The sequence below is a fragment of the Haliaeetus albicilla genome, chromosome 4 (assembly GCF_947461875.1).
Source record: "Haliaeetus albicilla chromosome 4, bHalAlb1.1, whole genome shotgun sequence".
Lineage (NCBI taxonomy): Eukaryota > Metazoa > Chordata > Aves > Accipitriformes > Accipitridae > Haliaeetus > Haliaeetus albicilla.
Window position 1 is genome coordinate 1213096 of NC_091486.1, and position 21496 is coordinate 1234591.

General features: G+C 38.6%; 1 protein-coding gene across 10 annotated transcripts in view; it reads right to left on the reverse strand.

Annotated features, from left to right (window-relative positions):
• GPD2 (glycerol-3-phosphate dehydrogenase 2) overlaps window positions 1-21496 on the reverse strand; it is a 143201-nt gene that overhangs the window by 100516 nt on the left and 21189 nt on the right. For all 10 annotated transcript variants that reach the window (XR_011324237.1, XM_069780613.1, XM_069780615.1 and 7 more), the window contains exons 3-6: window positions 19462-19633; window positions 16068-16192; window positions 14964-15061; window positions 13748-13911 (exon numbers count right to left, since the gene is read on the reverse strand). Coding sequence is in view for 9 of the 10 variants with exons in the window: in XM_069780613.1 (XP_069636714.1) it covers window positions 13748-13911; window positions 14964-15061; window positions 16068-16192; window positions 19462-19633 (559 nt within the window). In the remaining variant the exon portion in view is untranslated. The remainder of the gene's footprint in view (window positions 1-13747; window positions 13912-14963; window positions 15062-16067; window positions 16193-19461; window positions 19634-21496) is intronic.

The window sequence follows — 21496 nt, forward strand, 5'->3', positions numbered from 1 at the left end:
TAAAGTCCTGGATGCTGGCTAGAAAGAATTACTATACATTGAAGGGGCCAGGCTCTGTGTGTCCTGAATAATTAATTCACGAGAGGGCTAAACTTCCTGAGGTACGGTTCACTTCCCCACACTTTGGACCACTTCTATCAAAGATAATACTGATAAAGTGATAAATTTGTAATAGATATTGTTGTTGATTTATGTTGCCAGCATTCCCAACGTTTAGTATAAATGGTTTATGTAAAGTTTGGTCCTTCGGATTCTGCCTGTGCAATCTTGAACCACTGCACAAATAATCTGTTCGTAGCTAAAAGGGCAAAGTTATAAAGATGGGATCAATGGCCTCAAAGGCGCTTCCTCCCCTCCCCAAATTTCTCATTCTAACACAGACCAGATGATACAGTGCAATCAGTCTTCAACTACAAGAAAAAAAGTTATGCGAAGCGTACAGAAACAGTAACATGATAAAGCACCGATGAAGAAACAAACAGTAACTCCAATTCAACCAAGCAAACAATGCCCAGAATAAACTGCAAAAAAGAACAGCAAAACAACTGAGCAAGATGTCAGGAAAAGTTGGGGATGCTCCATCACACAAGATGCATAAGACTAAACAACCATCTGTCAGAAGTGGCAGGCAAATCGTTAAATAAATGCATCAACATTTATGCTACCGTAGTGTCAGGGAATGGATAAAATTACCTTATGAGATTTACCTCAAACCTTAACATTTTAACACAGGGTTGAGGAAACGTACATCTTGTATATAGAGGGAGCACTAGGCAAAAAAATACAACAGCAACAAGCTACATTACAGTAGCTGCTTCTATGTAAAGCAGAACACAGCACATATGCCAAAGTAATGCAGGAAGCGCTCCCCTAGCCCAAAGTCGAAGGCTTTCAGAAGTGCAGTGCTCTGGAGACAACCCTCTTTATTGTGGTGCTTGATTTGGGGGACTGCCTGATCCACGGGATACTTCAAGTCTTGGCTTTACAGGACAAGAAACCCAGCACAAACCAGAAACACTACCCTCAAACAAGTGCCGTCTACATACAAATGAAACCCTGAAGTACCCACTTCCATGCAATAGGATTTTTTCATTTATTGTAGAAGGACCCCAGGGCTAAGAGGGTTTTCTTAGTTACTAATTGATCCTCCATCAATTTGTTCTTGCCATCAGTGCATAAGGTGGTACCCGATACAAACTGGTCTTCTCTGGCTAACACCAGGTGTGGATTCATCACACAAAAGCAGCACAATTTACAGTGTTAGCCAATATTAGCTTTGGTCTATGGGAAGTCTTACTGTTTGAATTTTGCAAGCTTGCCTCTTGTCAGTTTCATGACTTATTTGTCCAGACCAAAAGCAATCCAGAGAAGCCAATCAGCAGAATAAATAATGTGGAAACAGGTGTAATTTCTAAAAAGAACAAACATCTAAGTAACAATTGTTTATTAAGCCCCAAATCTGAAAGCTGCCCAGCATTTTGTTGAAACTCCTAATGCTCATAATGTCAGAGCAAGCTAAGGATATCCTCAGTGCATTTCAGGATTTGGACCACTGCATTCATGATAACATTTTCATGCTTTCTCTGAAACTCTCATCCATTTTGCCCTCATCATTATTCTGATGCGAGAAACCCCTTGCTATTACTCAATTCTCAGCTGTCCAGAAGGAACTCTGAGTGCCTATATAACGTTTTTGCAGGAAGAAGACTGGGAAATAACCAGTTCCTGATTAACTACACATGTAGAAAAAACCCACTGGCTTCAGACTGATGTGATCTACAGTGTGGAGTCCTAGAGTATTTCATAGTATAAACAGCAGAGATCTGTAGAGGTCTAGATTTGAAAGAAATGAAGAGTGACTTAGCAGCTCAGAAATTTATCATCTATGGAGAATAATACCAAAACAGTTTGGTAGAGATGCGGTCACAGTACAATAGTTTTCATACTCGGGAACGGCTTTTTTTTTTTTTTTTTTTTAAGCCGTCCACCTTACATATGCACATTTTCCCACAGACAATTACATTAAAATCCTGCACTTTATATGCAATTATCTCTTTTTCTTGATATCTGAAGAAATGGTTGCTCTTCCTCCATGTACACCCCCCATTATAAAGGTACCATAGCCAGTTAAGTTCTTACTACAGCACCATTCAACAGCTGACAAAGCATATTTTATGCTGATTAAAGTAAAATTAGCTGTTTACATGTGTGCTAGTTTGGAATCAGGAATGTTTCTTTCTAAGAGATTGGTATGTGTCCTGGTACTTAGATGATCCTTACCACTCCAGAGAGAAACAGAAGGATGAAGCAAAGCAGATTCTGCATCTCAGCCTTTTTGACTTTTCAGTTAAATGCCATGCTCCCCAGGTAAGATTCAGAGATCCTCCAAACCCAAGATAAAAGCACCTCCAAGCTTAGCTTCCTCCAGAACAGACATGTAAAGCTTTCTTGACACAAGCAGTATTACCGTGTTCAGAAGATGCCCAGGAAACCCAAGGCATAGTTGTGTGATAAATGGCAAAGTAACCAAAAGCTACTAGTAACCTACTTAAGATACCTCTGCATCCATTGTTCTTCATCACTGCTCCAAAGCAAAACAAAGAAAACAACTACTCCCCCTTGCCACCAGAGGTAATCCCTCTGTGATACCATGGGGCTTTTTTTCCAAATGTTGTAAGACAAAAGGTTATTTTATAACAACAGAATGGCTAAGCCCAATTAATCTGGCATCCTTTTCCATAAATGATTAGGCTCCTGAAGATCTTGTAACTAACCTGTAGGCAATACAGTGAAATTACAATTATGACATTCACCAACAACAGATGTTCACAAACACCCTGCCCTGGAGAGGTCACTGCTGCTTCAGTCCTGTTGCTCAAGGGCTAGTTTTGAGAGCACTTGTTTGTTGTATGCATGTCAGCTGTCAGCTGGATGCATCTCAACGGTGGTGCAAAAGGCAGCCATACATCAGCATCTTTGGAAGAAGCGTCCAAGAGCCAACTGGTGGAACATGCTGAGTTTTGTTTGCAATTCTTCCCATGATACCGCTCAAAAATAAGAGGGCGTTTAAATCTTTTAAGTTATTTCTAGCAAGAAAAACTGAAAGAATCATCCACTTCATTATTCACTATTGTCATCTGCTTGTACTAAGTAACAATGGAGGGATACTTTAAATTTTTACTAAGGGTAGTCAACTTATCTTTTAATAAAACGCTGGCCTAAGTGCTTTCATTAACACTGAATCCTCCTTAAAAAAAATCCTTATTCTTAGAAGGCATATTGCTGAAGACATTTAGTGTGTGAAGACATTTTGTGTAAGTGTGTCCTACATCACATTAAGACCAACAGTGATGCCATTTGGTTTATAATTTCTTTTTTGTGTGTAATTTAGGAAAATTCTATTTTCATTCCTTAGTAGCAAATGTTGTATTTCTTCAAAGACGAACAGACAATGCTTCCGTTGGCACTAAGAGAATCCTCCCACAGAGTGCACATAGTGTACATTCAATTTTATTTTTATCAGTGCTGAACCACAGCCAGTAGTGGTAACAAAGCCCACAGACTGTAGAAATTTGTTTGTGACTGATTCAGTAGAGTTGTGTGAAAACCACAGTGTTAATAAGGCACTCTGGTAGTTCTAGTATATTCTGTCCTGTGTCACACTCTGACACCTATTACTTTTATACCAATTCCTGCTTTCTCCCCTGCAACTCTATTCAGTTGAAGATAAACAGCATGCAGTAGCCAGTGACTGCTTTTTTTTTTTTTTTTTAAGAAGCTGGAAGCTCTTTTAATCCTAAGAGGGTAACTTTTGTTCATATTAACCTTTTTATGCTAAGAACTAACACTTCGTTATTGAGTATACCTGCTGCATGACAATTAGTCATGTGACAATGCACGCAAGGATTGCAGCAATTGCTCCGAATACACTTTGGCTCATACTGCAACAACATAACTGTAATATGTGGTTTTGCAAACTTCTTGCTTTAAAGAACAGGTTGGTCCCTGCAACGGACATGAAAGCCTTCTCACCTTTTCTCAATTTACAGTCTTTTCTGATTAGGCATATCTAGTTATTGCTGTGGAGGTCAAGTTTAATGGAGAGTTGGAAATTAGCCATGCAAGAAGCTATATGACAGTCTTAATGAACTTTCTCAAGAGGGCAAATCTTTCCATAGAGCCACCTACCAGGTTTCTTTTGAAAGGAAAAATACATTAAAAAATTTCTTTGAATGAAAGAACTAAGTCCACAGTATGGTCACAATTTTATACCCCTACATAATGCAGCCATACAAATAAGTAGGGTTTTTTTCGTTTTCTTTTAAAAAGCTGAGGGGATAAAGGCAAACAAATACTTGCAAATTAATCCCTTGCTTGTATGTTACTCCTTTACTGATACCAGTGAGCTCCACTTATTTGACTAGAATACTTAACTGCAACTCACGAGGCAGTCCCTTGGATCTGGAACCCACCCAGAAACCTATCACCCAGCATCAAGATGGGGATATTACTGGATCACCACAATAATGACACCCATTCTCCCTAAAACCACTGGTATTCTAAAAGTTATTTTAAAGTGTATTTCTGTACCTGTATGTTATATTCTTACAATGGCCTTGCACTAGATAACTGCACACACATAGTAAAGAAAAGCAATGCATGAAATCAAATAATTTATTTCATGTGCATGAAAGTTTTCTTGCTGTGTATATACAAACCTTACCAAAATCTCACCAAATTTAAGGCTGATGAGTGATAATTATATATCACTATACATAACTAACTTACCAGGACTGCCCACATCCTCTAATTTTTAAATAAGTGCTTAATTGCATGAACAGTTTTATTACAAGCATTAAAACAGGAACTCAACATCTGTTGTACATGCGGAAATCAGTTATATCCAAGTTTAGGCATTATGAATCAGCTGGAGTGACTCAAACTTGTTCCAGACTTCTCTGAGAAAGAACTCAGCAAGTTCTTTTCCCCAAACCTAAGTAGAATAAGTTCAGAGGTAAACATCAAATTTGACTCGTGAGTCACAAGTCATTAAAAATGCCCTCAGAGCTGAACTATTTCTTGCTCTCTGAATCACCTGAAACTTAAGTCAAGTCAAAAATTCGCTGAAAACTAACAGACTTTCTAGGATACGTAGCATGCACGCATTTGTTCTTGGACTGCTTCAGAGGGAAGAGCGTTCTGACTCAGTTAAATCAGTTCCATCACACCCACATATAACAACACAGCAATATCACACCAGACTGTTAATACTTCTCACACAAATCATGTATAATTTGAATTCTGCTTTCCACTGTGTTATCTGTGCTGCTGAAATACAGCGCAACCAGGTGGGAAGAATGATACACATCTAAATATGCACTTTGCATTGGGAAAAAAACACACACCCCACAAATTTTAGTTCTTTAAGATCTGCCTTAAGACGCAGGTATTTTCAGCCCTCACTCTGTAGGAGCTTTAATGGAAAAGAAAGCCCTGAGTTTGGCCTTCTCACAGGTAAATTTATTCTAACAGATTCAAACTCAGGTTTGACACATCGAGTTTAAACAGTAGCAGTAATTTTAAATCATTTCTTGCTTCCTCCATTTAGCACCAGCTTAGACCATAAGAAATAAACATCCCAATTCCTGTGAGTGATAGAGGTGAAGAAGTAACCATCACCATCCGATTTTAAGGTTCTTCTCCTCAAGGGTCTGAAAGAACTAATGCCCATTTACCAATAACAGCTACATTTATCAAACCTTAACACACACAGCTTGCGAGTGCACTGCAGAGACCACCCAAGATGCAACGTAACCACTATTTTACAAGACAAGCTTAGGGAACTTAAGAAAGTCGAGACTATTTTCATAAGGCAAGGTTAAAGGAATGGAGGAACCTGTGACCAAACAAGTTGCACGTATGGATAAAAAGAAACGAGATAACAATGAAGATTAGGAAATGAAAGTACAATACATTCCAACTTATATACAGATTTATAAACAAATGAATAATATAAGCAAGAGACAGGAAGCCCATAAAAGCTTTTTTTGTAATTAAAAAAAAATTTAAACATCACAATACCCTGAGAATGTCTGTCTAATCAGGTCTACTGCCAAGTTATGGTACAGAAGCTAAAACTTGTATTGAAACTAAGATATCAGAATACAAAAATAAGCCACAATATCCAGGCACATCAAGCAAGAGACAAAATTTGGAATTATTGTTCTGTGCTACTGCTTTATAATTATGTTGTTTCCCACTTCTTTTGTATCAGCCTTCAACTTGTCACTACAATCATATTGCAATGTCAGTGTAAGTAAAAGCACAGTGTTAAAATGAAACTAAACATTGTCACTGTCAGTTTATGGAAACGGCGCTAAAATGTCACCATGAACGACTGTCACGGCAGGTCTGCTGCGGCCGTGCCACCGCACCAGAAAGAAACGTGATGATGTCAATACAGCTTATCGCGTACCCGCACGGCATAAGAGCTGACTAGTACTCCCAACACTCACACCAATAGCTTAGATTTGGGGCAAACTTAAATTTTAGGCAAACTTTGCTTTGCACATGGCAGTAACTATTTTTTAAGCCTAAATGAAGTAGTGATCAATTTGTCAGCTATTGCATGTTGCATTCAGCAGGAGGGATGCTGACCTCCGCTGTGCAACCCAGCGGAGAGACCAGCCGGGGCCGGAGGGACCAGCCAGGGAACAAGAAGTCACAGGACGGACAGACTGCCGTGCCAGAGCTGCAGAGAGGCCGCGCTGCTCCTGAGGACGGGGACGTGGCACGCTGCAAGCGGCCGGGACGGGCAGTCGGGTGCCAGCTGGAGGGGACCTCATGTCCCGAGCAGTGCCCGGCAGGAGCAGGCAGGGCTGCCACTGATGGACGGATCCACCCCATCCGACCAAGGAGTCGGGCAGCAGCATTTTAACAGCTAATTCTCCCCCAAACCTAGAGAAACCCAGCGCGCAAATGGATACAGAAACAGGCCAGGAGGTGCTGGGCAAGGTGAACTCTGCCGATGGGGGAGGAGTGTGGCGAGGAAGATGAGCAACGTGCACCTTCCCAGCCCTTCCTGAGGACCAGGGCTGCTCCGGCCCCATATGCCGACCGACACAGGGACAGCCACCGGAGCGGGGGAAGGAGCAGCAAGATGTACAGGCATCCCGTAATCTGTTTTCCTTCAACATACATATAATCATACCTACAATATGGAACAGTGTACATATTAACTAATGACCGACTATTAAGTTCACATAAAATGCACACATATAAATTACAGCAGAGTTACATGCTTCGATGGAGTCTTTCCCCTAAAAGCCATGACACACTGGGGAACGCTCAGATGTTTGTGGCACAATGTGCAAATAATGTCGTTTTGCTCAGGAATAATCTTAAATCTTTTAGGTAACATGATCTGAAGAATTACTCCCCGTTCACTTCTTAAGGGACACAAAACCCATCCTTTGCTTATACGAGCATTAAAAAAAGAAAAGAGAGAGGCACAGAATTCACTAGAATATTCATCATTTCCAACCTTAAACCCACAGCGTACAAACAGACGAATCCAGCAAGTCAGAGAGCAAAGCCAATTTAATCTGTGGCTCCCCTGAGGTAAATGTAGTTCACAGTCCTGCCCCCACCCCAACCTCAGCCATAATCCCTGCTTCCTGGAGGTAAGAAAGCACTGGAGTGAGGAAAATTCTGCAGCAGGATATAATGATCCAAAATGACAGGGACAATAATGACAATGAATTTCATGTCTCCCAGTCATGAGCTGGGGATGCTTGACTGGGCTGACTTACACAATTAAATTGTTACAGGTACAGCAGGAGATGCAGTTATCATCTGCATGCTTTTGGGAAGGACGCCTCCAGCAAAAGGAAGAGTGCTGCGGATGCACAGTCCCTTTTGTTAGAAGCAAACGGCCGCTCCTGCAGGGATGCTTGTGTGGCTGCACCCTTTGACAGAGGCAAAACTGGGTTAAAGATGCAAGCCATTTTAGGCTATTGATTTTATCCCTTTTGAAAATGATAAAAGAGCTCTGACGGATAAAGCACGGCGCGACTTGAGCCACCGTGCACTAAGAAGCACTACAAGCAAGCAGAGACCCAATGGATTTTATCAGAGAATTGGGAAGCACCATTTATAACGGATCCCCACTAGTGTTTATACTAATGCCAACAACGAAAAATACTATCGCTTCTATAGGTCCAGCCAGAGACCTGCATTTTATTTTACATGCATTCCACTAGAGGCAGCCAGTATTACCTTTACAAGCCTTCTCGTAGCAGGCTGCCGATTTTCTTCAGGATTTCACACACAACTCTATTATACAGAACATGGGACAAAATGTATTTGAAAGCAACGGGATATGGAGAATACGCATAGTATTTTCCAGGTTATACCTACAGTTAGTGTGCCTGCAAGGCTTCTCTCGTTCATCCAGCTTCAATTTTGAAATACCAAGAAATATGGTTAGCCGTGTATTTCACCTATAGAAAGTCTTTTTAGTGACAAACTGTCAAAGAGTTTTTATATCCAGGGAAGGAAAAAAAGTCATACAGTTGTCTGCATCTGTAATAGGGTAATACCCCTATTACAGCTCAACATTCTCAAAATATTAATTTGTCAAATATGAATTATAAAGCTGTAACATTTCATAATTCAGGACACACTCAAATACTAGGAAAAATAGCTACAAGAGCCTAAATAAAAAAAAAAGCATTTATTCCATTTTTGACAGCTTAATGAATGCCCTACTCTTTTGCATTGATTTTTGTGTGTATGTGCGTCTGTGTGTGTGCATGTGTGCCTGGGAAGGATTTCTCATGGGGTTTGCTGTAAACAAGGAAAGCTAAATCCTCTGCCAAAGCTTCTTTTTCTACCTTTAAATAACCTCCATATTAAAATATTTCAGGAGAGAATATAGACAAAAGTACTGAGAATGCAAAAAGTAAAGAACAATTACATCCCAGCAAATACACTGGAAATTTGTAGAACAAGACATTAAACAATCAAATACCTTGATGTGGCAAAACAGTCACTGGAGTAGTATATGTTAATTCGTGCGTTCAGAAAATAGCAGTAAATTCAAAGAGCAGGGTCAAGAAAGCCCTAAAAATCTTAAATTCATGACTGATTCCAGAACACAAATTTTCCTTACACACCTAAAGGCTCATCTTGCAAGGCAAAATATGTTAACAAAAAAAGTCTGCAAGCACCTAGAGATAGAAAAATAATGCATCTTAAAAAGAATTGCGCCACTTTAATTTCTAAACACTTTAAATTGAAATATTCTGGCCAGTTGGATTTCTGCTTTAATGTTTTTCCTAGTTCTTAACATAATGAACTATATATAATTTAAATGGAGATTAATCCTTCCATTTAAAGTGCTTTAAAATAATTCTGCCTATGATCTTGAGATCTCAACCCAGCTTCTCCATAGTGCCTCTTCTCCAGTTTTCCTTGAGCTACATAAGTGGAACTGACAGATCACTGCTCAGATAGCAGCCACGTTCTTCCCCCAAAATGTTGCCTTTTTGCTATTCAGGAGTATCCTAATACCAACAAATGCTAAATGAAGTCTGACATGTACCCCTAAGAAACAAACTTGTAAGTTGCGGCTTCAAAGAAAACCTTGAATAAATAGGACACATTGTGTACACCCAGGCTAACATCCAACATATGCTTTAGTTTCCTGATGCTGAGACAGAGCAAGAATAGCCTCTGGTAAAGTCTGTGATTTGCTATTGCTGGTACTTCCAACATTTATAACGTACCTTTTTTTTTTTGCCTGTATAAACAATTTTAAAAAATGTAATTAAGAAGACCACAACATTTCAGAACACAACATATTCATGAATAATGGATTATTTGACATGCCACTAGTTTGATCAACAATTACAAAACAAAACAAAGGGCATTCCTGAGCTTACTGGTGGCAATGTTCTTTTGCAGAGGAAAGTCATAACTGGACAGGTGGCTTTACCAAATAAAAAATTAACCTACCTAATGAATGTTTTTAATTCTTCCCTTTGGTGGTGGTGACCAACATGCCAAACAGTGTGACATTGCTAGTAGGTGCTATTAACAGCTACAGATACAAAGAAAGTATGACAGAGACAGGAATAGAGAAAGGCAAGAAAACAAGATAAAACTACATTTAACTGCACATATAGAATCAGTTAAGACACTCCATTCTTAAAAGGCCAAATTATTTATTCATTATTTAGGGAAGACAAAGAAGGGATGGACAGAGAAGATAAAGATATGACCTACTTTAAGACTTTTTTTTTTTGCCATTATTTAATGTTCTATTTTATGACTAATCCTTCTGAAAGAACTAAAAGGAGTTTAATTCAATCTTATCATCCCCTTCTCTACTTTAAGTTCAATTCCCTTTCCCTTTTGTCTTCCGTTCCTCCAGATTTAGGGCATGAAAGTATATCATTAAAATTCAAGTATAATAATTTACAAGATCTAAAGTGTGCTTACTGAAACATTATGACTTAAAACAAGTTTACTGTGGACCAAACACAGGTTAATTGATCACGGTAAAATAATTAATGTGTTACAACACAACGTGAGCCCATCTATACCATGGACCATAGGCTGACCCACAGAGGAGTCACTACAGACAAAATTCAGTTCTGAAATGTGGCATGTTAAGAACTGATGTAACATTGTAGTTGGAAAGTTTTTATTCTGGACTGGGTACAGCCTCAAAGCACCCAAATGTAAATTATGAACTCACAAATTTGATACTTTAGTCCTTCAGAACCACTTTATTCTTCTAGGAAATTGAGGTTTGGTGGAGCTTTGAGAGTTTTTTTTTTAATTTTTTCACTGCAAAACACCATTTCTTTAAATTCTGCATAAAAATGTGGATAACTAAGCTGTAGTCTTATAACTAAAGCAAAATAAGGTCAGATATACTAGCATGAACAAATAGTTTCACTGGCAGCAAAACTTCAAGTCTATTTTTGCTATCTCTCACCAAATTAGTCCAAGTCCTGCTAGCATTGCAGCTGTTGCTCTGATGGAGAATTGTTAGGAGACTCTGCCAGCTACCTGATTTTATGAAACCTGTATAAATATGTATGAATAAACAGTGATTACACAATCCTCTTTCTCCATTAAACTGCTCCTCAATAATCTGTACATTTCCTTTTTTTCTCTTTTCTATTTTACACTTCTTTGTTTCAAGTATACAGACTGCGGGTTTGTTTCCTATTGCTTGGGAAGGCAGCAAAACCATCAGAGGCATCTCTCAGCTGAGTTCTGCACTGTATTGCTGCACAGATGTTTTCCACTAAAAGACCACATGGTATCTTCATGCTGAACTTTTAGATTTATTGCAACACTGTTTAAAATCATTATTCGTCCAAGAAACTTGAAGACTGATTTTAAGGCTACCTTGTAAATGCATATCTTTGGAATGTTGGGGTAGTAAATAGCTATGATACATCCAAACTATTTATTTAATCAGAAAAAACTTCAATAGAATATAAATAGATTTCAAGTTATAGTGCTCTTATGAGAAGTGTAATTACAGTTAAGAGAACCACTTCGTTCTTCTTGCATGCTCCTGGGATCCCTTAAAATAGTCTAAGGGATAGCTTATGATAATGAAAAAATAATTCTGAGTTACTTCTATGTATGCTATTTGCAGCAGCTATTGTTACAGTATACAAAAAAATACCACAATCCCATAACAAATTTTGCTTCTGAATAACCTTATTTCCTCTAGACCTTAAAAATTTAAGATAGAGAAGATGCAGTCTCCATCAGAGATAAGTAAAAAGCAAGTCCATCATTTAAATCTCAGCCTACTCCCAAATAAGAACCTACACATGTATATTCCTACACATATGTATAATTTAGTTTTTTTTCATTCTGCTGGGCTCTGTATGAGACAACTTGCAATTATCAATGTATGCTTTTGCCAGAAGCCTCATAAATACTATCAGAGTCCAGTGTGTTTTGAGAGTCCCTCCTACTTCTTCCCAGTACAAAAGCCCCTATTGATAAGCTGATTAATAGGGTAAATGCAGTTCTAAAAAGGGAAAAGAACTACCTTTATAATCAATTTTGTGTGAAGACCTTTCTGGCTGCCAAAAGGTCAGAAACTACATCTTCAGGTACAAACTAACTAGAACTGTACCACTACTGAAGTAAATCAGTATTTAAGCTATTTATTCTTTGGAGGGCTCCTCCAAGCCTGCAAGGAATCTATGGCTTCTTGCCCTATCCTGAACACATTTGACATTTTGATATTACCTAGCTGGCCCCACTACCAAAAAAGTTTTACAAAACTTTCTGTCTTGAAAAGGAAGTAGAAGAAGACTGGAGATGGAAGAATACCAATCTAATTAAAAACACATCATGAAACAGCATACAAGTCTGCTGCAAAGAAAAGATATTCCATCTTCTGGATATGCCAAGATAACCAAGTGCATCAAGAAAGCAATTATGGCAGTATACCCTGGTACTCCAGCTTAAGCAGTGAACTTCCCAGCATTTAGAATCTGTACAAGTTCAGTATTTTTTAAATACCATTTGGGGATGTAACTTGCATGACATTAGAAAATATTGAGATACAGCAGTCTGGATAAAGCTCAAGACACCTGTACATTAACACAAGTACTAATATTCCGGACAAGCAAAGCTTCTGTCAAGTAAGCCAACTAAACCTTCATCAATTTTATTTCAGACTGCCTTGTGTATCTCTAGAGTCTGAAGGGACAGAGTTAAATTCTTTGCTTAGCAGACCCACTGCGGCACCTGTTGCTATACAGCTACGCTAGGGGCTTATTACCAGACTTATTTCACAGAACAAGGCAAAAAGGCTTATCCATTCTCGCATTACAAACAAGAGTGACACTCTTTCTAAACGTGAATACACATGAACACTTTTGAACATGAAAATTGCTATTTCTAGATGACTGCAATGAGTTCTGTTAAATCATCATTCTATTTTGAATGAACATCAAAAGACATGCAGAAAGCATATTTATTTTCTCCCACTCAGACACTGAATTTGTTTAAGTGTTATACACAAACATACCTAAAACTAGCTGATACAATAGATGAAATAACTCGAGCTGGAGGCATTTTTCCTCTCATGAATTTATAACCCTTTATTTAAAGGGGTTTTAACAGAAACCATTCATGTCTTACAACAATCTCTACTATTTGATTGCAATTACAATGAACACTATCTTTGCAGAGCAACCAATTTTACTGGTGATACAAAAAGTTATTGATCCAGGCCTCATCCAACCCAGTGCAAGAACCACAACCAGCAGCCAGATCATCTAGGTAGGTTTGAAGTATCTGCACAGTGCAAGTGCTACAGCAAACCATTTAACATTACTGGAATGATCACTTTTTCTTGACTTATGATACCTCAGAACAAGTGTTCAGTTTGAGAAGTGTGTAGCAAAATCATGCACAGCTAGAAAGTTGTAGGGAATGGAACTACACTAGAATGCTTCCACGTATCACTACACCTCCTAGCCAAGAAAACTAATATATTCTTTCTTACATCCCATAAGTTACTGTTGTGAAAAACATAATTTATCTACCAAATTAATGCTTAAGATGCAAGTTGAATCCTTCAAGTTGTTGTTCTTCCCTTTAGAAGGTCAATGTACGTGATCTACAGTGGCATACTTGTGTTTCTCCCCCCTCAAAACACAGCACAATGTAATAATGAAAGCACAGAAAGGCAACATACCATCATAGTAGACAATAGCTCCAACAAGCTCGTCTTTGCGTAGCATTGGAAAGTGCTCCAAGGCTCTTGACTTGCTAAGGACATAACTACTTTTCAGACACTGACTTCCTGCCACGAGGTCATACAGTTTTATTCCAAACCAGTAGTATGGCAACTGCCACCATCTGCAGGCAAAAAAAATTCCCCATGAAGTGAAATTAAAGAAAAGAAATTTAAAAGTGCATGCATACACTGTTATTGTAATATAGACCATGTCAAGTAACACAGTATGTTCTATTACACCAGTTTTACTTTGTGCCATCATACAAGTCCGTGTTATCACAATATAGTGTAAATATGCAAGAACTTATGTATTGTTCACTACTGTTTTCAACTGATCTACTCACTGCAGTTAGTCAAGCAGGTTCAAGGCTTTATTTATTCTAGAATTAGGATCACAAACTGGCTTTTTGTACTTCAGTGTAAGGTGAGATATTAAAGCTCTGTGTTGAAGGGAGAACCAAGCTGTGTGTGCAAGCTGAAAGAGTTCCTCATATGCACATCTTGAATAATACCTCCTACACAAACAGGACCAAATAAATGCAGCCAACTGCTGGCCTACATGAGCTCCAGCCTCTTTTATTAAGATAGGAACAAAGCCACATATTAAGATCATTCAGTAAAAACTCACTGCTCTAAGTAGCCTGTTACAGTGAGTAACTGTTCTTACAGATCTAAAACCATAACCCAAATCACTTAAATTCTCTCATATGAGAAACAAACTGCTCTCTGAATACCAAACCATCATGTGCTGTGGAAGGCAAGTGCACTGAATTACTGCACTGAACGCTGGTGGTGGTATGGACTAAACAGCACATTGCTAACAACACTATGATAGCATGTGTTGAAGACAAGGTTGTACTGGAAAGAATAGCAAATAACATCCTGGGAATGAGAGTTCATTCCACTGCAAACTCCCCTCCTCCCCCCTATTGAGGTGGTAGAAATGCACTGAACAGCTGAAGTCTAAGATGTGGTCCCAGAGAGCAGTGAGAGGGGCTTGGTGCCATAAGAGAATGTCATGCTTCTACAATACAGCAACATCTCCCCTCCTGGAGGACGAAGCTTGTGACAGGTTTAAAGACATACTTGCAAAGAGGCACCTAGAAACTTCTCCAGGGAAATAGGTTGCTTGTCAAAAGCAATGGTAAAGGAGAGATATTACAGCAGAGCTTACTTGTAAACAGGTAGCATTATTGGCAAAGGAGCTGATAGGTGAGGAGCGATTTCAAGGAGATTTGCACGCTCCTCAAGTGCTTCTTTCACCATCTTGTACTGAAAAACAGAAGTGTACATGTGAATCCCACATTATTCAATTTTGTCTCTGTGTGCAACATTTAATAAGAAACTGTTTATCAAAGCAAATACCTCATGTAATTTTTACTGTTCTTTCAAAAACACACTGAGATTTGTTGAAAAATTCAAAAGTTAAGGAAAATGCTTCCCAAGAAAATTGTTTCACTAGTTTCATTTTGGTGTCTTGGCAGATCAGCTGAATAATTTTTCATTTGAACATAAAGTGCAGTAAGCCGTGTTACTCCTGACTATGGGCAGGAGGCACTTAAGGAGTGTTAGAACTCATCCCACAGCACAGCTTCTGTGCCGATTCCCACAATTAAATCCTATACTAAGTCCGACTTGCAAATGCAGAAGTGTTCTTCTGCAAATCAGTCAATATGAATCAATATGAAGTTGTTCTTTGGCAAAAAAGAAGGTTGATTTCTCTAGCAGAATAACTGCATGTTTTATATATTGTTCCCTGAGAAGTCACTGTTTCTTTAGCAGTATTATAACCAATAAAACATACTTTAAGTTAGAGAGGTTTCAAAGAGAAGACAAATCAATTTCTCAAAACAAGAATATCACACTTCCATCAATACAAGAATACATAAAATCATTTATACCTAATCACTCATTTACCATATTTTCTTTCCCCCTTCCAGAATAAACAGGACAACCACTCTCTCCCCCAAATGCTGATCATGACGGGTAGGAAGCTCTTTCTACTCTGAAGTCAGCCCTGTCTTTGCCTCCCTTCCCCAAAATATACATAGTCTACAAGGTATGGCAATTAGATTGCTCATAAAAGAATTTAGCAAAAGGCAGCAGCACCCATTTCCCTAGTCTGGAAAGCTCTACCGGAGAGGGCACTTTCTATGTACAGTGGCTGTGGAATACAACAGTCAAGTATTGAAAAAAATAAAAAGGAGACTTGGATATAAGTGGGATAGGGGAAGTGTCTACTAGCAATTTTTGCTTAACAACCAGCATAAACAATTACCTGCTCAAAATCCAACTTCATGATGGCCTTCTGAAGATATCTCACTCCACCATGGATCAATTTAGTACTCCTGCTGCTGGTCCCTGATGAGAAATCATCTCTTTCTAGAAGGGCTGTTTTTAGTCCTGTGTTACCAGAAAACCAAATTAACTTCTTAAATTACACAATTTGTATGTAATTCATTAAAGACACTTCTCTAGGGTAGAGACAATCACAAGAAAAATTACTCTGTACATGGATAAATTTGTATTCAAAGTGTAGTGCACTGTCTATATTGTAATGAAAAATTTTAGCCTCCTTCCTAAGGGAAAAGTCAAAACAGAACTTAAACAGAAGCACATTAAAACCTGGATATTTCACAATAGAAAGGCATTACAGTACATTATAGGGGCCACGCTCCCTCAAGCAAATTATAGTTCGTATTCATGGCAGGAACAGAATATTTTCATGAATACTTTTAACTCTTTGCAGCAGACAGCTCTAAACCTATCACACTAAACAGCATACTAGAGAGGCAGACAACCAGCATCTTTGTCTGCTTACTTACAGTCTGCTCAAGAGGTGCCTAAAGCCAGAGGAGAGCCAGCCACAGACATGCTCACCGCTCAGGGAGAGCTCACCAGAGAACATGACACACAGACACACACAAAACAGTAGTTATAAGATATTACTAAGTATTTAAGAAAAAACGTCTACTCAAAAATGCGCACGCTTGTTCCCTGACACCATCAGGCACTGACAGTTTGACCAGCACAAGGAAGGGATAACCACATGGTTCACAGACGGTCAGCCAAATGCAGAACACAAAGTGCTTTATAACCGAACATTATAATGCTTATTCTAACAAACACTGGGAACGAGGTTGGCATGTTTGTTGCAGAAGTTGTGTTCCCAGTTACCCTGAAGGCCAGGAAAAAACTTTTCATGGTTGAAGACATGCTGCTTTATACTGAAGTCACTATGAAACCATACACCCTAATACAGTCAACACAACATCCCTTGTACAAGGGAAGTGCTGGCATCTTCTTCGTGAAGGAGACTGACACCAGGTTATGTGATGGAAGTCAGGTGAAAGGAAGAGTTGCAGGAAACAGATGATTAACAGATGCCTTTTAATGATAAGATACAGGCAACAGCCTGGCCACGTCCTTTGGCACATACCTACAAGACAACCACCACCAACTTCCAACATCCAGCATAAGTAAAGCCAACCAAGATAAGCACCATACGACAAGTACATGGCAATCTTTCACTTAAAACATATGTGGAAGGACAATCTGTGTTACAGAAGTTAGCATAACTGACCCCCTCCATGGCTGGCAGAATTTTGAAGTTAGGCAGGCAAAGCAAAAAGTGAATTAAATTCAATGATACTGGTACCAAAACCAACAGGAACAACATGACGATGCATACCCAAGGAGAAGAGCATCATCTGTATTAGAAGTTATCCCTTGGGCCTTTCCTTCGCCCTCTTTGAGGCGTGCTTTACGTTATTGGTTGGTGAACATACATTTTAACATCTATTGGTCTCCCAAAACTTTTGTGTCCTTAAAAAAAAAATCTAATTATTACTGGTAACTTCCAAAGATCAGAGTAATTTATTTTTGTCAAATGTGACTGAAGATTAATGGATACAATCAGAAATAATTTGGCGAAGATATATCAAACACATGAAAAGCAAAATTTGTTGTTAAGCGAAGCAAACATAATAAAAGAGCAAGTTCCATGAATGAACAGCAACAATACACAATTCATTAACCAAATGCTTAGGAATATTTCACACTTCAGAAATCTACTGATACAGTCAGAATGTCTAGTAAAAGGATAAACATATATTACCTATAATAATTTCTGTATGCTTTACAACTGCATTTTTCTACCACAACATAGCAGAGGCAGAAGTGAAAAGATCCCAAGTAATCTTTAATAATACATGAAAAAAATTAACCAGATTTGAGTTTGCATGTATCTACCAATGGTAGATAACTGCTTTATCTACTTCAAAATTACCACACCTTCTGGACAAGTATTGTCCAAATCAAGCTATAAAACACTTCTGGAGTCAGGTTTTGCCTCTTATTTCTAAGACGTATCTACAGGTTAAGGAACCTGAAGAACTTTATGGCTATCTACTATGTTTTACACTTTTTTTTTCCCCCCATTTTATTTCCAAAACCAGAACTACAAACACAGAAACTAAGGAAGGTTGCTTCTCTCTCTCATTGGCTGATTCTACTGAAAACAACTGAGGGAACACATCCCAAGACACACTTTTCTCACAAGTCTTTTACATAGCTTTTTGGATAAAATTATTATATTCTGGGGGAATATAGCATTTTAATAGAACAGGAGTTGATGCTACAGCCTCTCCTGCAGAAACTGTACCCATGCATTCTCATCTCTGTATCTGAAGATCTATTTTCATTAAACTTGTAAAATTACTTACCCTCTTTAAGACCTGTCAAATTTGATTAGAACCTGCTGGCCAATTTCAGAGTTACTGTGTGAGGTGGATGACACAGACAGAGTGGACATTAGCATCCTGCTTTTTCACTCCCTGAACAGAGTTTTTCACATGTCTGACCAACTGCTTGAGCTATTGGGCAACATCTGCACATCTATTGGGCAACAACCAACTGTAACCACACACATTCTCATCCTCCTGCAGAAGTCAGGTAAAAAGCATTAGCTTAAACTCATTTTACCTTGAGCTTTCCATAAGTTAAGGCTACGCATAAAGTTAACATCAATTCTGCTGCTTCTAGTAGCTTCTTAAGTCAGTTACATAGCTATTCCCCCAAAAGAGAGGAAATTGGAGCGCAGATCTACTGTATGTACTTTCAGACTGAATGGTGCTAGTACCTTTCACTGAAATCCAGACAGACTTCTCCAAACCTGCGATATACTAAGCAGCTACAATGCATTAGCAGAAGTTACAGATATCTCATGTTATAAGAAATACGAGCTGCAGAGCCACTGTGCCTCATCTAGAGTTCACGCTTGGCCCTTTCAAAACAGTTGCTAAAAGTGCTGTGCAAGTCTTGTCTTTTCTTTACTGCAGATATTCTCCTGCACAAACAAGTGAAATGTGACTACAGATAAACCCACTAAGTGAGGAGCAACAGAGAATGAGAAGTCCATCCAAGACCATTCAGCAAAAAGGTTAGACAACTGCATACAAGTACCTAGACAATAAAGACTCTGCTGAAACAACAAAATGCAATGACATTTTTTTCTTCAAGTTCATTTTAGCTTCTGAGAACAGAAATTTTATAACCAGGCATTTAGAGTACACCTTCTCTATCTTCAAGTACTTTTGAAAAGCCAATCTGATAAATTTATTATAAACCATGTAATCCAAGAATAAGAATGCAATTAAATTTTCAAGCCTTACCTCTAGTGACTGCATCTAAAGCACAGCCACATCCTGTTGCTCCTCCACCTATAACAAGGACATCAAATTCACCTGTGGTTTGCAGTGCCAAAATTTGTTGTTCTCTTGTGGGGAGATGGTTCTTTATTGGAACAGTCACAGCTTCTGCAGCTTGAACATGCACAAAGGTACTCTACAGATTAAAGATTAAAAACAACACATGAGGATGTGCATATACACACACATGCGTACACCCCCCCCCCCCCCCCCCAAATCACAGCATTTTCTATAACCATAAAGGTAAACTCAAATATTCCCAGTCACTTCACCTATATCTAATAATAATATTGTATTAAAACATTATGGAGCAACAAACAGTACTAAAACCATAAAGGGTTAGCACACATTTACTTCATCTTGCCTACTTCAATACAATGCTATACTCAAGCACTACTACCTATATTAATTATTTCTAGGAAGAGTCTTCTGCTATGTCAAATGTTACAGGATGCTCAGGAAGTATTTTAATAAACAGACACATGGTTAGGCTCTCAACCCTCTACCAAAAAAATCCATCAAAGCAAAGGACTTAAAGATGAATGTACACTTTATATTTTAAAACTGGTTACTTGTACAGTGGCATTAATCTAAGCTCAAATTTGATCAGGTTCGTGAGACGATGTCGTTTACTGTCAAATATAGTATACTAAAACACCAAAGAAACACCATTTCCATATCCTTTTTGAAAATCTTCAAAGCAAAGCTATTTGTATCCTACAGCACGCTAAAATACACCTTTTCTTTAAAGTGACAAAACTTAATGATGTGGCAGTTTCCAGACAAGTTCAGATTTTACTGGAATAGCTTTGAGAATCTCTCTAGTACTCTGCCTGATATTCCACGAGCCAGTGCTGCTCTCCATTTAGTGACCATGGTGAGAAAGGCCACATGCTTGCTTGCTCAGTCAATTAATATGGGCCACAGTTTAAATTTTAAGGTTTTAACCAGTTTCTAAAGGCTCTCTTCTGTTACCATTGATTTAAACTGAATTTTGAAAACCTTTACACTCACAGGAATTCCCAAACCCTATTACTGGTCATATACTTCACAATCTATGTTATGAGTGCCATCACTGTGGGTTCATATTCATCACACTAATTTTACATACAATGGGCTACAGGCAGATATCATAGTTGTTCAGACAGTTAAATAGGGTGCAAGACCACAAAAGTCATGCTTGCTTTCTCTTTGCTTTCAGCTCCAGCTTTGCTTTTTATTTCAGCTCTTTTCCTCATTCACCATTGTCTCTCATTCTGCACGAAATTAGACACTAAATTTCTCTCACCACTACTTTTTAAGACCCGAAGAACCCATCTTTTCCGTAACAGAGTAATCACTTGTGTGTAAGTGTAGCTAGCAGACAAGGCACCTGCATTTACAATGTAAGAAGGGTAGTCCAGGTACTACTGGCTACGGAGCCAGAACACCCACAGCACATCCCAGCTTGGCAGCAGACCCCCCCACCCAACCTTGAGAACATTACTTGAGCCAGCTATTTCAGAAATAAACAGATTTTGGTGCTCTGAATTTCATTTGATTGAGAGGAGTGCTTTTATTAGTATCTAGCACTTCCAAAGGAACTGTTTTAACCACTACTGATTTGAAATACATATGTGAAAATAAATAAATGCCTACGCTACCCAGACAAGGGGGCCAGGACAGAAGAACTAATTGACCAATTCAGAATGGATCAAAATAAACAAACAGGACACTAAGAATTAACATTTTCAGACTTTCCTGAAAATTATAAACACTTTCAACACAAGGAAAACCTGTTTAAACCCTACAGTCTAAGGTCCGAGCATGATCCAGTCTTCAGTGCAAATGGCAGACTTAACTGATGTAAAATAGCTTGTGTCCAGATCTCCTAGACAGAAAAGAGTAAACTAACACAAATTCAAGTGACCAAACACAAAATACTACTTTCTTACTATCATCTAAAAGAATTTGTCTAATCTCTTTCCATCCACTGCTTACAATGTGCAAGTAAGCTCTC